At 52.8% G+C, this 11,797-nt stretch overlaps 1 protein-coding gene across 2 annotated transcripts in view; it reads right to left on the bottom strand.

Annotated features, from left to right (window-relative positions):
- The window catches only part of GRIK4 (glutamate ionotropic receptor kainate type subunit 4), a 192,310-nt gene that overhangs the window by 23,894 nt on the left and 156,619 nt on the right, over nt 1-11,797 (bottom strand). For both annotated transcript variants that reach the window (XR_003399943.1, XM_026863740.1), the window contains exons 12-13: nt 6,598-6,705; nt 5,022-5,225 (exon numbers count right to left, since the gene is read on the bottom strand). Coding sequence is in view for 1 of the 2 variants with exons in the window: in XM_026863740.1 (XP_026719541.1) it covers nt 5,022-5,225; nt 6,598-6,705 (312 nt within the window). In the remaining variant the exon portion in view is untranslated. The remainder of the gene's footprint in view (nt 1-5,021; nt 5,226-6,597; nt 6,706-11,797) is intronic.

Here is an 11,797-nt window from a genome sequence, read left to right on the forward strand (position 1 = left end):
TCACTCGGGCAGTGGCTCCCACGCCACCGCAGCAATGACCGAGCAGTCTCCCTGCAGCTCCAGATCTGTCCTACGGCACGACAGGTACAGCTCAGCCACCGGATCAATGTACTGATTGCTTCTTGCTCCAGCTGCCCATCTGATCTGACAGGAGCTATTTTGGGTTGCGCAGCTCCTCCTGATGGAGTGAGTGGCAGCCAGGTTGTGCGCTTGGATGCGTATTCTTGCGTTTAAAAGCAGGACCAGATGAGGGTCACTCAAAACCGGTTTTGGGGTGTTTTTTTTTAAGGACACGCATGAATTCTGCTGTATGAAAAGTGACAGCCTGAAAAGCCGGGAGGCTGCAGCCCTCCATTTAAGCCACAGTCAGGGATGGGATGACCAGCAATCAGTGCAGATGTCAGCCCCAATCTGCCTTCACCCATCTTCACCTGGACTGCCTCTAGGGGTGGGAAGAAAAAGCCTGTGCCAGGTGTTCATCATGCCCGTGGCAGAAGCCAGTTCAGGTGAAGCACCCCAAGCCTGCAGGGAACAGCAGCAGGACCTAAGCAGCTCACATCACGCCCACCATCTTGTGCGTGATTTTGGCAAAATCAGCAGTGTGATGCAAACCCCTCTGCCCATACCTTCGCTGTGTTTGCTCAACAACTCACGCCTCCTCACTTCCCCACTCCCCCTCACTTCCCACCCTCTCGAGCCCCCCCATGTCACATTTGCCAGTGCAATCGCGTGCAAACAGACTCCCCCTCTCTCCCTTCACCCACGTGCAGCTTTTCTCACTGAACACCAACACCCACTGCTGAGTGGAGAGTGGGACTCTGCCAATTTTGTAATATCTTCTTCCCCCTCCTTTCCCCTTCCTGCCATTCCCCATCTTTGGAGCAGTTGGAGGGAGAGGGCCTCTGATTGTGAAGCAGCAGCTGGCCATCAGCAAGGAAGAGGTAAAAACCATCACTCCAAAGCTTTAAGATCCTTTCGGTTCTTAGTGTTGCTGCTCCTGAGGCCAGAACCCTTACAAGAGACAGAGATCTTCACTGCCCTCACTTTAAAAAGAGCTTTGATCCCCACTGATCACAGCCAGATTCAAACCGCTGACGCAGACACCAAAGGTCTAGTGTTATTCCACAACATCTCCCTCCCCAGCTGATCCTGAGGAGAAGGAGAGAGCAGGCGCTTGCTGTCCCCAGTCACCCCCTCCTCACTCCGTGCACTCTAAAGCACCTTCTACAGCAGCACCAGCCTCACCCAAACACTCCTGCCCCGGAAACACTCCGGGATGTGCTGCGTTACCATCACCAAACGGGATATGTTATTTCAACAATGCCGAAGGAAGCCTGGGCAGCTGACACGGGCTGCGCAAAACACACGGCCAGTCTGCACGAGGTGTGCTCCTGCCGGGGCTGCTCTGTCCTCCCCGTCCCCTGCACCCTGCCGCAGGTGAGCGGGACATGTCCTCTGTGGAGGGGACCCACACCTAGCGCTGGTACCCAGCCAGATCCCAGCTGCATCAGAGGGAGCTTTCTGGGAAGTCTTTTAGCAAAACTGCAGCGTCGGATTCCTGCCAAAGCAGCTTCCTGGCAAAACCAAACCACACCATCTCCTGTTAGCTCAGCTCTGTTCTCCAGGGGCATTCCCGACATGGGTCAATTCAGAAAGTGTTGCTGAGGGATCTCTCAGGCACAAGCCCATCTCCTCAGGGAGGAGCAAGGGAGCCGAGCGCCAAAGCCTCGCTGCGAGCCGACGTACAGGCACCGAGCACAGCCGCCACGGCACTGCGCTACCAAGGCAGCAAATGCAGGCGTGGAGGAACAGGGAGAAGGCTGTCACGTTGCCGTGAAAATACATTTGTTGGCTTGTACAGACTAGTGAATTCCTTTCAGCTCAAGGATGTGCTGGGGAGAGAGAGAATGGGAAGACCAAACAACCATCAGGGACTCTGAGCCAGAGACTATAGTGTAGCGGGAAGGAGCAAGACATAATTCTTCCAGCCCTATTGTCCCCTAAGGCTCTGACGCCAAAAAATAAGAGATGGGAAGATTTGCTGTTCCCCCTTGTTTGCTTGTTACGGATAGCACATGTGTATGGTGTCAGCTGAACTGCTGGAGACTGCGGTTGTTGGTGCCAGAGCCAGCCAGGCTAATAGCGGAAATCTGCCCCGGCTGGAGAGAGGCTTTTCTCCCCTGCTCACTCAAGGAACGAGCAGGGTGTTCAGCCTCCCTGCCCCGTACACACAGAGGGACCAATTAGCTCAGTGTTTTCTGAGTTTGTGACATCTTTCACTAAAGAACGGGCTCGAGTCCTTCCAAGTGATTTCTCCCAAGCCAAACCTCCATCGGCTGATCACAAAGCGTACGGGTGCTGATCTAGACCCAGGCATCTCTGCAGCTCTCCCACTAATCTCCCAAGCCATCCTGGTCCCCCTCTTCCTTAGCTCTTGATTAGTTTTGTGAGCAGGTCGATAAATATGTACTGGCGAATTTGGGTCAACAAATTTATGTTTATATAGCATCCTTCTCAACCATATCATAGTGCACAATTAGCTGTAATAGAATTTTCAGCACTTAAGGATAAATCAATAGCTGGTTAATTTACAAGCAATACAATGAAACACTTTTCCCACATAGCCTATAGTTGCTGAGGAGATGCAGTACCACGGCGGATTACGGAGGGGAAAAAAAAAACCAAACTGGAAAGGTATTGCATGGAGCTGGATAATTTTCTGACCTTCTGGTCCTGCACACTAACTGCACATGAGTCCAACCTTGCTTTCTGACAGCGGATCAGGGTCAAGGAGAAATCACTTTCCTACAATAACACAGCACTGCACAAAGAGACAGGTGCAGAGCTTTTATTTGGTGTAGGATTGGGGAAGTTTGTGTCTCAACTGATGCTCCCTCTCTGTGCTAAAGGCTGGATGGAGAAAAGTGCCCGAGGGATAAATCCACTGGAAGAGGAATGTGTGCGTCCAACATAGGATCTGCTGGCTCTTCTGCTTCAAGAGGTCCTGAAGTGGGATAAGGGATGAACAAGGGGCCAGAACTGAGGACAAACCCCCTTGGGGACTGTCTGTCAAGGAAGAAGAGGAACCCCTTGGGTGGTGAAATGACCTCCGAAAGCGATGTCCCAAGCAGCCCTGAATAAACACCACAGCAGGCACACGGGCAGCTCTGCCCTGGCTGACCTGATCCAAAGTGCCAGTCCCTGGGACTGATCAAAAACTCGCTGAAACCATTATAGAGACTCTAAAGGGCCTGGGAAGAACAAAGCAGAGAAAGCTTTTTTCTCTTCTCCATTTTTTGATTTAGCCTCATACAGGCTTTGCCAGCTCTGCCCTGCCGAAGCAGAAGTAAAAATCCTCCTAAATAAGGCTCGAGCTGCAGAAGAAACAAACGGTTTCTATGTGAAGATGAAGTTAAAACACTTACCACTAAAGAAAAACAACCCTCCAGAAGCTCCCATTTAATGGAGAGGAACTGCCAAGGTTAGTAGGCCAAAAATTTGATGGCTGTTCCCTTCCTTTGTTTGCATAGATCACATGCTGCTCTCTGCGCCTTCCTTCTTGCCTCCCAAAAGAAATGTTGCAGAACTGTAATTGTGTGTGTGTGTGTGAGAGAGAGAGACATGTATAAAAACTATGCCAATAGCCCAGAGCATTTGCAAACAACCCTACAGAAGGCTCTTTATAAGAAGCAGGCGGAGGTGGGATCTCAGCTGGCATCAAGATCCACTGCTCGGCTGGCGAAGGGTGAGGCAGGAGCCAGGGTGCTGGTTCAGGAGGGATCTCCAGCCCGTACCGTGCCCTGTCCCTGACCCTCCGCAAGTCTTCTAGACCTGGAGTTGTCCCTGACTTTAGACACTCACTTGAAGCTCCTAAGGTAGGATGAGTCCTCTGGGGACAAAGCAGACAGACGCTGGTGGGCATCTTCTAGAGATGCTCGCTTGTCTCCTGCAGCCAGGAGGAAAGCGGCTGCAGGAGCCCCAGAGCGCTGCCCGGAGCCGCAGGGGACAGATTCTGACCCTCGTTCCTCTGCTTTACAGAAGGATGCACCACTGCCGTGAGGATAATGACGGGGTGGCTCAGGGGCTCCACTCACACAATAGTGTGGATTATCATAAATACACCTCAGTGCAGATTTGCCACCAGCTGAGAAACTGTCACTGGGTTCTCGCAGAGACTTCGGTAATAACAAGGCAGGGTAGAAATCATTGAGCGAGGAAGTACTGGTTTAAATAACATCAATCTTAATGTTAGCTTTGGCTAAGCCTATTTTACTAAGGATCTCAGAGCATTTCATGAACTGTGTTTAAGCTTCATGATCCCTGGGGAAGGACTACCTTTAGCTGCGGAGGAAAACAAAGAGCAGGGAGGGAGGTGCAGGCTGACTGAGCACACATGTACGCGGAATTGTTGTCAAACCCAGCAAAAGCATTCAGCTTTCAGTCTAGCTGCTGTGCAGCAACACCGCAAAGCAGAGCTGTGAAAAGATCTCAGTCTACACACTTCAAGAAAACAAAAAAAAACGTTCTTCTCCAAAAACAATAGGCTAAGCTGAGGAGTTGAAATGAATCTGACAAAACTTTTCTGCGCAGAAATGCGATTTGTACTTGCTTCCCTCCCAAACAGTGTGTTTTTGTAAGTTTTCTTCAGCTTCTACCAACCCCTGCATACTTCCCTGTTTCAAGTTTTCATTAATTTTTCCACTGGGAAAAAAAGAAAAATCCATTCTGTATCGAGCTCTTACAGAGGGACCCTGGAGTCCAGGCCTCCCTTCCGAAACGAGCACCCCTGAGAGCACCCTGGGGCCCTAACTCCTGCTCTGACTACTTCCCACACCATCACAAACAAATATTATTTGCCACTGGGAGAACACATTAAACAGAGAATCCTCTGGCCAAAGCCTCACAAATGGACTAAAAGCCCCATCCATCCTTATCATCCCGGAGCACTTAATAAAGCATCAGGGCTTTTCATTGTCAAGTCCCACTAGAGCACAGTTAAAAAGAGCAGCTAACCCACTTACCCGAGCAATCAGCTCCCCGACCATCCCTGTCCACGTGCCGTTTGCCTCGGGGACTCCATACACACCATCCCCAACGAGGTGGATCTTATAGTTGAACCGCAGGATCTCCGCCAGCTCCTTCAGCATGTCCACGCAGAAACCCTCGTACCGGTCGTTGCCTTCCAGCTCCTGATGGTTCCACTTCAGCATTAAGTAAGGGTTTTCCTGCATTGAAACTGGGCAGCTGTCATTCCCATCTTAGCCGAGGCGTCCCGCCAGCACGGCGCACAGAGTGGGGGGGGGCTCCCTGGCAGCACCGGCACGGCAGAAGTTCACGTAAGGGGCTCCCAGGCCAACCTCCCGTCCCAATATATCCCCCTCGACCAGGGTATAAGAGATAAGGAAAGCTGGTTTGATGGCTTGGGAAGCCAGGTGGTGAAAAGCTAGCAGAGCTCTTTCTACACTGCTATTCCCCAGCCCCTGCTGTGTCAGGGATGTGCTGGAGGTGCAGCAGATTCACGCCGGTTTAGGACAGAGGAGGCTGAGGGGAGACCTCATGGCCCTCTACAACAACCTGGAAGGAGCGTGCAGAGAGCTGGGGATGAGTCTCTAACCAAGTAATGAGCGATAGGACAAGAGGGAATGGCCACAAATTGCGCCAGGGAAGGTTTAGACTAGATATTAGGGAGGATTTCTTTGCAGAAGAGGCTGTTGGGCGTTGGAATGGGCTGCCCAGGGCAGGGGGGGAGTCCCCATCCCTGAGGGGTTGAAGAGTCGGGTTAAAGAGGGATCTGGTGTAGGTGTGAACAGTCTATGTTAGGCTAATGGTTGGACTGGATGATCTTCAAGGTCCTTTCCAATCTAAACGATTCTGTGACACGATGCAGAGCTAAGGCATCATGTTTGGGGGGCTGTTTCCAACTGGCATATGCCAGAGCAGCCCAGTGACTGCTCTGAGTTATGGCAGGCCATATTGATCCCAGCCTCCCTTGGCATATAACCGCTTCTCCGGTTTGTCCTCCTTTTCAACAAACTCTGTGGGACATGAGGAAACAGTGCCCAGAGTTCTTCAGGATTTTAAGTGTCTTTAAGGAAGGAGTAGAGGCACTGGGAAAAAATCATGGGACAGGTGACACCTGGAAGGGGACTTTGTTGAATAAGGACAGTGGTGCCTCTAGATGTGAAGTCTTGGTTCCGAAAAGTTGTACCCATCTTGGCCAATTTCAGTAATTTTATGGGTAGAAGGGACAACTGTCCCTTCCAACTTACCAGCTGCACACAAAACAGGAACATCATTCAGAGATAAATGTAAAATGGCAACTTATCCCCATCCCAGCCCTCTCCCCAGCTGCTTCTGAACTCATCAAATATCATTTCCATACGAAACATCAACTTGAGTTTAATTACACTGTCATGAATTGTCCTCAGTGCTGTAATTAGAGATTTGATCGTCTGTTCTTTATGAAATCAGTGTGCAATGCTGCATGCTGGGGGCCGAGGGGGGTGGGAAAAGGGAACGTTATTGTAGCTGATTGACACCCTTAAGCGTTGGGCTGGTGAAGAGCTAATGGGAACTGTAGGTGACCCCCTCACTTACCAGGATGGTGGTGACAATGAGTGTGGTGTTGAACAGACTGTCTGATATGTTGGAGGAGAAGATCCTGTTGTCCATGCTGAGTCCTTCAGAAACGTGCCAGTGGCCAATCTGGAGAGATAAACCAGCACAATAAGGGAATTTGCGGGGCAAATTACTGTATGCACCCACCATATGGCTCCAGTGACTGACAACCATCAAGCTGGCCCTGGCAGAGGTGTTTGTGAATGCTCCATTACCCTTACAACGCACCCCCGCAACAGGCTGGCAGAGAGATTAACCCGCTGGTGCACGGCTCGGGCACAGCCCTGCCCGCACAGCGTCAAGAACCTGTCCTTGCTCAGGGTGGTGCTGCCTCCCCTGGCATCCTCCCTGCAGCCACGGCAAAGCCCCGCACCAGGAGAAAGCTGTGCGGTGGGCAGCTACCTGGGGCTTGTGGCAGCCGAGCAGCCCTTCTGCCTTGTCCCCAGATGCCACCGAAATGGGTCCATCTGACCCAGCACCCTCACACAACCAACAAGCTCGTGTGGCTGGGAGCCTCTGCCACCCCTCACGCTGCGGCACGGCAGCTAGGTCGCGGCCGCAGGACGAGGACTCGGTCATCGCTCTCAGCCTGGTGCATTTTGGCTGACCCCTTCACCTCCTCGGTTGTCTGGAGGTCAGCTCCTAAAGGGGACAGGGCACAGGGGCACTTCACAGGAGGCTGCCGGGGGTGGCCCCAGTGAGACCCAACCGCCAGCACGCACCGCGGGGTCAGCGCTACGCCTCGGCTTGATGTCGCTGAGCTCTTCACACGGGCGCCGTGTGGTACAGACACTGCTTGGAAGAACTTCAGGGAGTGCTGAGATCTCATGGTTTCACAGTGAAAGCCTGGAAATGGGGAGGTGGGGTTCCTGCCTTCAACTCCTTTCCTGCCTTATGCTGCCTCTGTAACTCTGAACAAAGGTTTCACCTGCCTGAAAGCAAGAAAAACCTCCTGCTGTCCTCCTGCGAGCGTCACTGTCATTAGTTAAAGGCTGGTATCGGCACTGTGAGTTCCTTGAGGAAAATGTCACTTCACAGGGAGTATGACAGCATCACAACTTCCAAGGCAATCCTGGAGCAGCGGTGCTGATGGGGGGCAGATGCCTTCCAGCCCCAACCAGCAGCTCCACCTTGGTGGCAGGTGGTAAAACGAAGCCACGTTCTCCGCGGTGCCGCACCGTGACTCACCCCCTCTATCTGCTATAACGGATGCCAACTACTGCCGATTAAGTACCTGCAAACCCCTCTGATTCAGGCTCATCCCACCCAACAACTCCACGGACAGCCTAATCCACCCATCCAAGCATCAGTGCCGCTGCAGCAAACCCAATTCCCACCAGCGGTGGTGGGGAGGACAGTCCCCCAGAGCTCGGGAGGACGTGGTGACTCAGCTGTGACGCCACACAACCAGCCGCTGCCTTCAGCCAGGGGGAGGAATATTCAACAAAACCTAATTTTAACTTCAAGAGCCTAATCTCCCTCCCTCAGAGCTCTGGGCAGGGAGATCAGCACCTCCAGCAGCTCTTTCAGAGCATGCAGATTAGGCTATCTCTCTCTTAAGCTCCTCTGTTTTTTCTCATGGACAGATCGGGGGCTGAGGGAGGCCCACTCCCCCTGTGACCCCTTCTCTCTCCTCTTTCTCCTGCAAAGCCTCTCTGCCCTGTCAGGTGCCAGCCCTCTGCATGCTGGATTGCTGGCCGCAGCCTAAATCCTCCGACACCACCGAAGCGAGGTGCTGCGGGTGACCCCAACGTGCAGGGGTGTCTTCACGGCTCCTCCGTAGCCACGGTGCCAGAGCAAATCCATTCCCGGTTCCCTGTCGCTGGCACGAGCCGTCTCAGGCGCTGCCGGTCTGAGGCAGGTTATCCTTTAGCTGTGCCACGGTTGTCAGGGTGGTAGGAACAAATTGATTTCTCTTCCGTCAAAGAGTAATCTTATTATGTTCGAAGAGGTGGGTGGAAGGCGACACAGAGCTACGGGCCAGGCGGGTGCACCTCCATGGAAATGAATGGGAGGCACGCTGATTTACACCGCCCCAGGATTGACTCCATGCACTCAGTCACTTTTCTTGGCAGTGCTTTGCCGCTGGCATGACTGATGGCTCGAGGACTTCAGAGTCACTTCCCAGCTCGTGCATCCCAGCCAAAGGCAACCCGAAACTGCAGCCATGCCGCTACGCAGTCAGCAGGCTGAATCACTCTGAACGCTGGAGAAAGGGCCAAGCCCTTTCTTCTCCTGGCTGTCGGTGCAAATCTGGCCTGACAAGCCGTGACCAAAGTGGCTGTCTGTGAGGAGCCCCACATCCAGTCCCCACATCTCTAGGCCCAAGGAGCAGGGGGAAGTGCAAACAGGACCGCTGACACTTGAGGGCTCTGCAGGAGGAAGGTGGGCAGGGAAAGCAAAAAATGCACGTCTGCTCTCCTCCCCGCCTGGAGTCGAGGCACCGGGATGCAGCAGCACAGGCAGAGCCAGCTGAGTCCCTGGGGGGGGCTTGTTTACTCTGCAGATAACACAACAGAGATTATTCCTCCGAGCTGTCAGCCCAGCCCCTTCGCCAACATTAATAACGCTGCTGAAAGCACCTGTCATGGCAAGGACCTCTGACTGTGTTGGAAGCATTAACCCTTGGAGGCCCCCACCAACAGGAGAGGCACTGGGGGGTTACTGGCCTCTCCTGACGGATGGGGAGATGGAGGCACAGTGATGGAGTCTCCGAGCAGGCTGGAAGCAGATCTTGGGCATCCTCTTCTCTTGACTGCTTGCTCCAGCTTAACTACCATCACGCTCGTAGCATCACGATGTCACTCCAGTGCAGGACTCATCTCTGGGAGCAGTCCCAGGTTGGGAGATTTACCAGGTACTTCATGGACAGGGAGTCCTTGAGGCGCAGCTTTAACCAGCCTGCGCAGGGTCTGCATCGGTGCGGCGGGATGGATTTATCCCGGCTGCGTTCCCCATCTCTGCACAAAGGTGCTTGCCTCCCGCTGTGATTGCTAAACAACAGACCCTCTGCAGCAATTGCCTCTCTGAGCCAGTGATCAGTCATAAACATTGCCTAATTTTTTTTTTCTCCCAGATTTCACAAGCAGAGATTAGTGACAGATTAACTTTAATTTTAACAGCCCTGACTGTTCTCAAATTTGTCCCTCCCCTGCTGGCATACTGAGACTAATTGACTGCCTCCTCCTCTGACAGCGCAGTGGGTTTGACCTTGCTTTTAACACAGCACCAAAGCCAAACACCTCCCATGTGCTGGGAGACTTCCACCCCATCCCGGCTGGTTTCAGCTCACCACTGTCCCCCTTGCAGTATGATAAAGCCACTAATTGACTCCTCATGCTGTTCATTCTTTCTGAAGTGTAATGTGTCAGAAGATGTCTGGGACTGTCAGATCTCTCCCTCTCTTGCAAGATGGATGTCAAGGTGATTTTAATCATCTCTATCTACGTATAAAGAGCCTCTGAAAAACAGGAAACATTCATCTGCAAAATGTGTTAGAAAACAATCAAATGCTCTGCACAGACATGGGTAAGACGAACCTGTTGTTAAGGCTCTGGACTAGGACTTAAGAGTTTCTAGGACTCGGGATTTTTTAGTAACAGATATGATTGGTCTGTATAAATACACCAGGTGGAGGAGGTCTATAGCAAAGAGGTAGAACAGCTTTTGAAGCTAAAATGATAGCGTTGGCACAAAAATAAATAGATATAAACCAGCCAGAAATAAACAGGCTGAAAATTAGAAGAGGGTTTCTACGCTCAGCAGAGCCAAAGTGATGGCACACCTCTCCCAGAAGAGCAGTGAGGACAACACAGCCACCTGGTTGCAAACCGGACCTCGATACCTTTGCGAGAGGGATTATACGACCTGGTGACAGGTAACACCCCGTGGCCTGGATGGAGAAAGTTCCCTCTGTGTCCCCAGGCTGCCCGCGGTGTCCTCGCTGCCCCTCCTGGTGCCTCCCCGTGCTCAGCCCTCTGCCTGCGCTGTACGGAGAGCCAACCCCGCTGGGGTAGGAGCGGGGCAGGAGGGCTGGGTGTTATATGTCCGTGTCACATGCAGGGAGCAAACACCCCGTTTCAGTGCAAACCAGCCCAAAGAGCCTCGAGCCTGCAATGAGCAAGGAAACGCTGTTGCTGGTGACACTGCTCCATCCCCACAGGCACGCGAGGTCCCTCAAATGAGCTGCTCTGCAGCAGGTGTTGTTTGGATCAGTGACACTTAAAGATTTCTCATCTCCGTAGTAAATCCTGATGCAAGCGGGACATTCCCAGCTCGATCCTCCAATCCTTCAGCTCCTCTGTTCAGACACGTTAACGATGCTTTCAAGCTCTTTGTGGCGAGAGATGACAAAATACTGCTGGAGCTAATGATTTTAATGAAGTCTTCAACCCAGTGCCCCGCAGGCCTCGATGGCAGCTGGTGGCAGGGAGCGACGACATAGCAAGACCCCTCTATAAGCTTCAGAGGCACCACAGGTACTTACCACCCCCGGTCCCCAACTAAAAATTAAGGTTAAGTCATCTCTGAATAGAGGTGTCTTAAAACAGGCAGGGGACCACCACAGCAACGCTGGAGACCTTCTGGGCTCTGATGAGCAAGCACTGTCCTACAGCTTGCATTCGTCACCTCCCCTTCCTCGGTGTCCCCAGGAAAAGGGGGGGGAGTGCAAAATGCTGTTATCTCTCATCACGTCGGTGTTTGGAGAGCCTTGCTGGCACTAATGGGAAAGATGCTGTGCCAGGAGGAGATACAATTAAGTAGGTACTTGATACAAGGTGCCTTCATTGGCCCAGAGGGGAGGGAATTTGGGGGTGTCTGGGATGGGAAAAGGGAATAAAACAAACAAACGAAGGTAATCCCTCAGAGGACGCTGCACAGGTCGGCCGCAGGGCTGGCACGCCTGAAGGACACTGCTGCAGGACTGATGCCCGCAAGGCAAGTGGGCAAAAGCTTCCTCCACAGAAGTTAGCATGGGACAGAGAGAGCGCCAGCTATTAAAACCCGTACGACCACGAGACACGCACACAAGCCACCCCGGAGGCCACGCAGCAACCCCTGCGATCCCCTTCCTCCCCAGACGTCCCTTCAGCTGACATGACTGACACCTGGCACAGCTCAGGCAGGACCTGATGGTGGCACGCACCGAGGTCGCCGGGTCCTGGGGGGGGGGGGGGGG

Source organism: Athene cunicularia (assembly GCF_003259725.1).
Source record: "Athene cunicularia isolate RWA chromosome 24 unlocalized genomic scaffold, athCun1 chr24_part1, whole genome shotgun sequence".
NCBI lineage: Eukaryota > Metazoa > Chordata > Aves > Strigiformes > Strigidae > Athene > Athene cunicularia.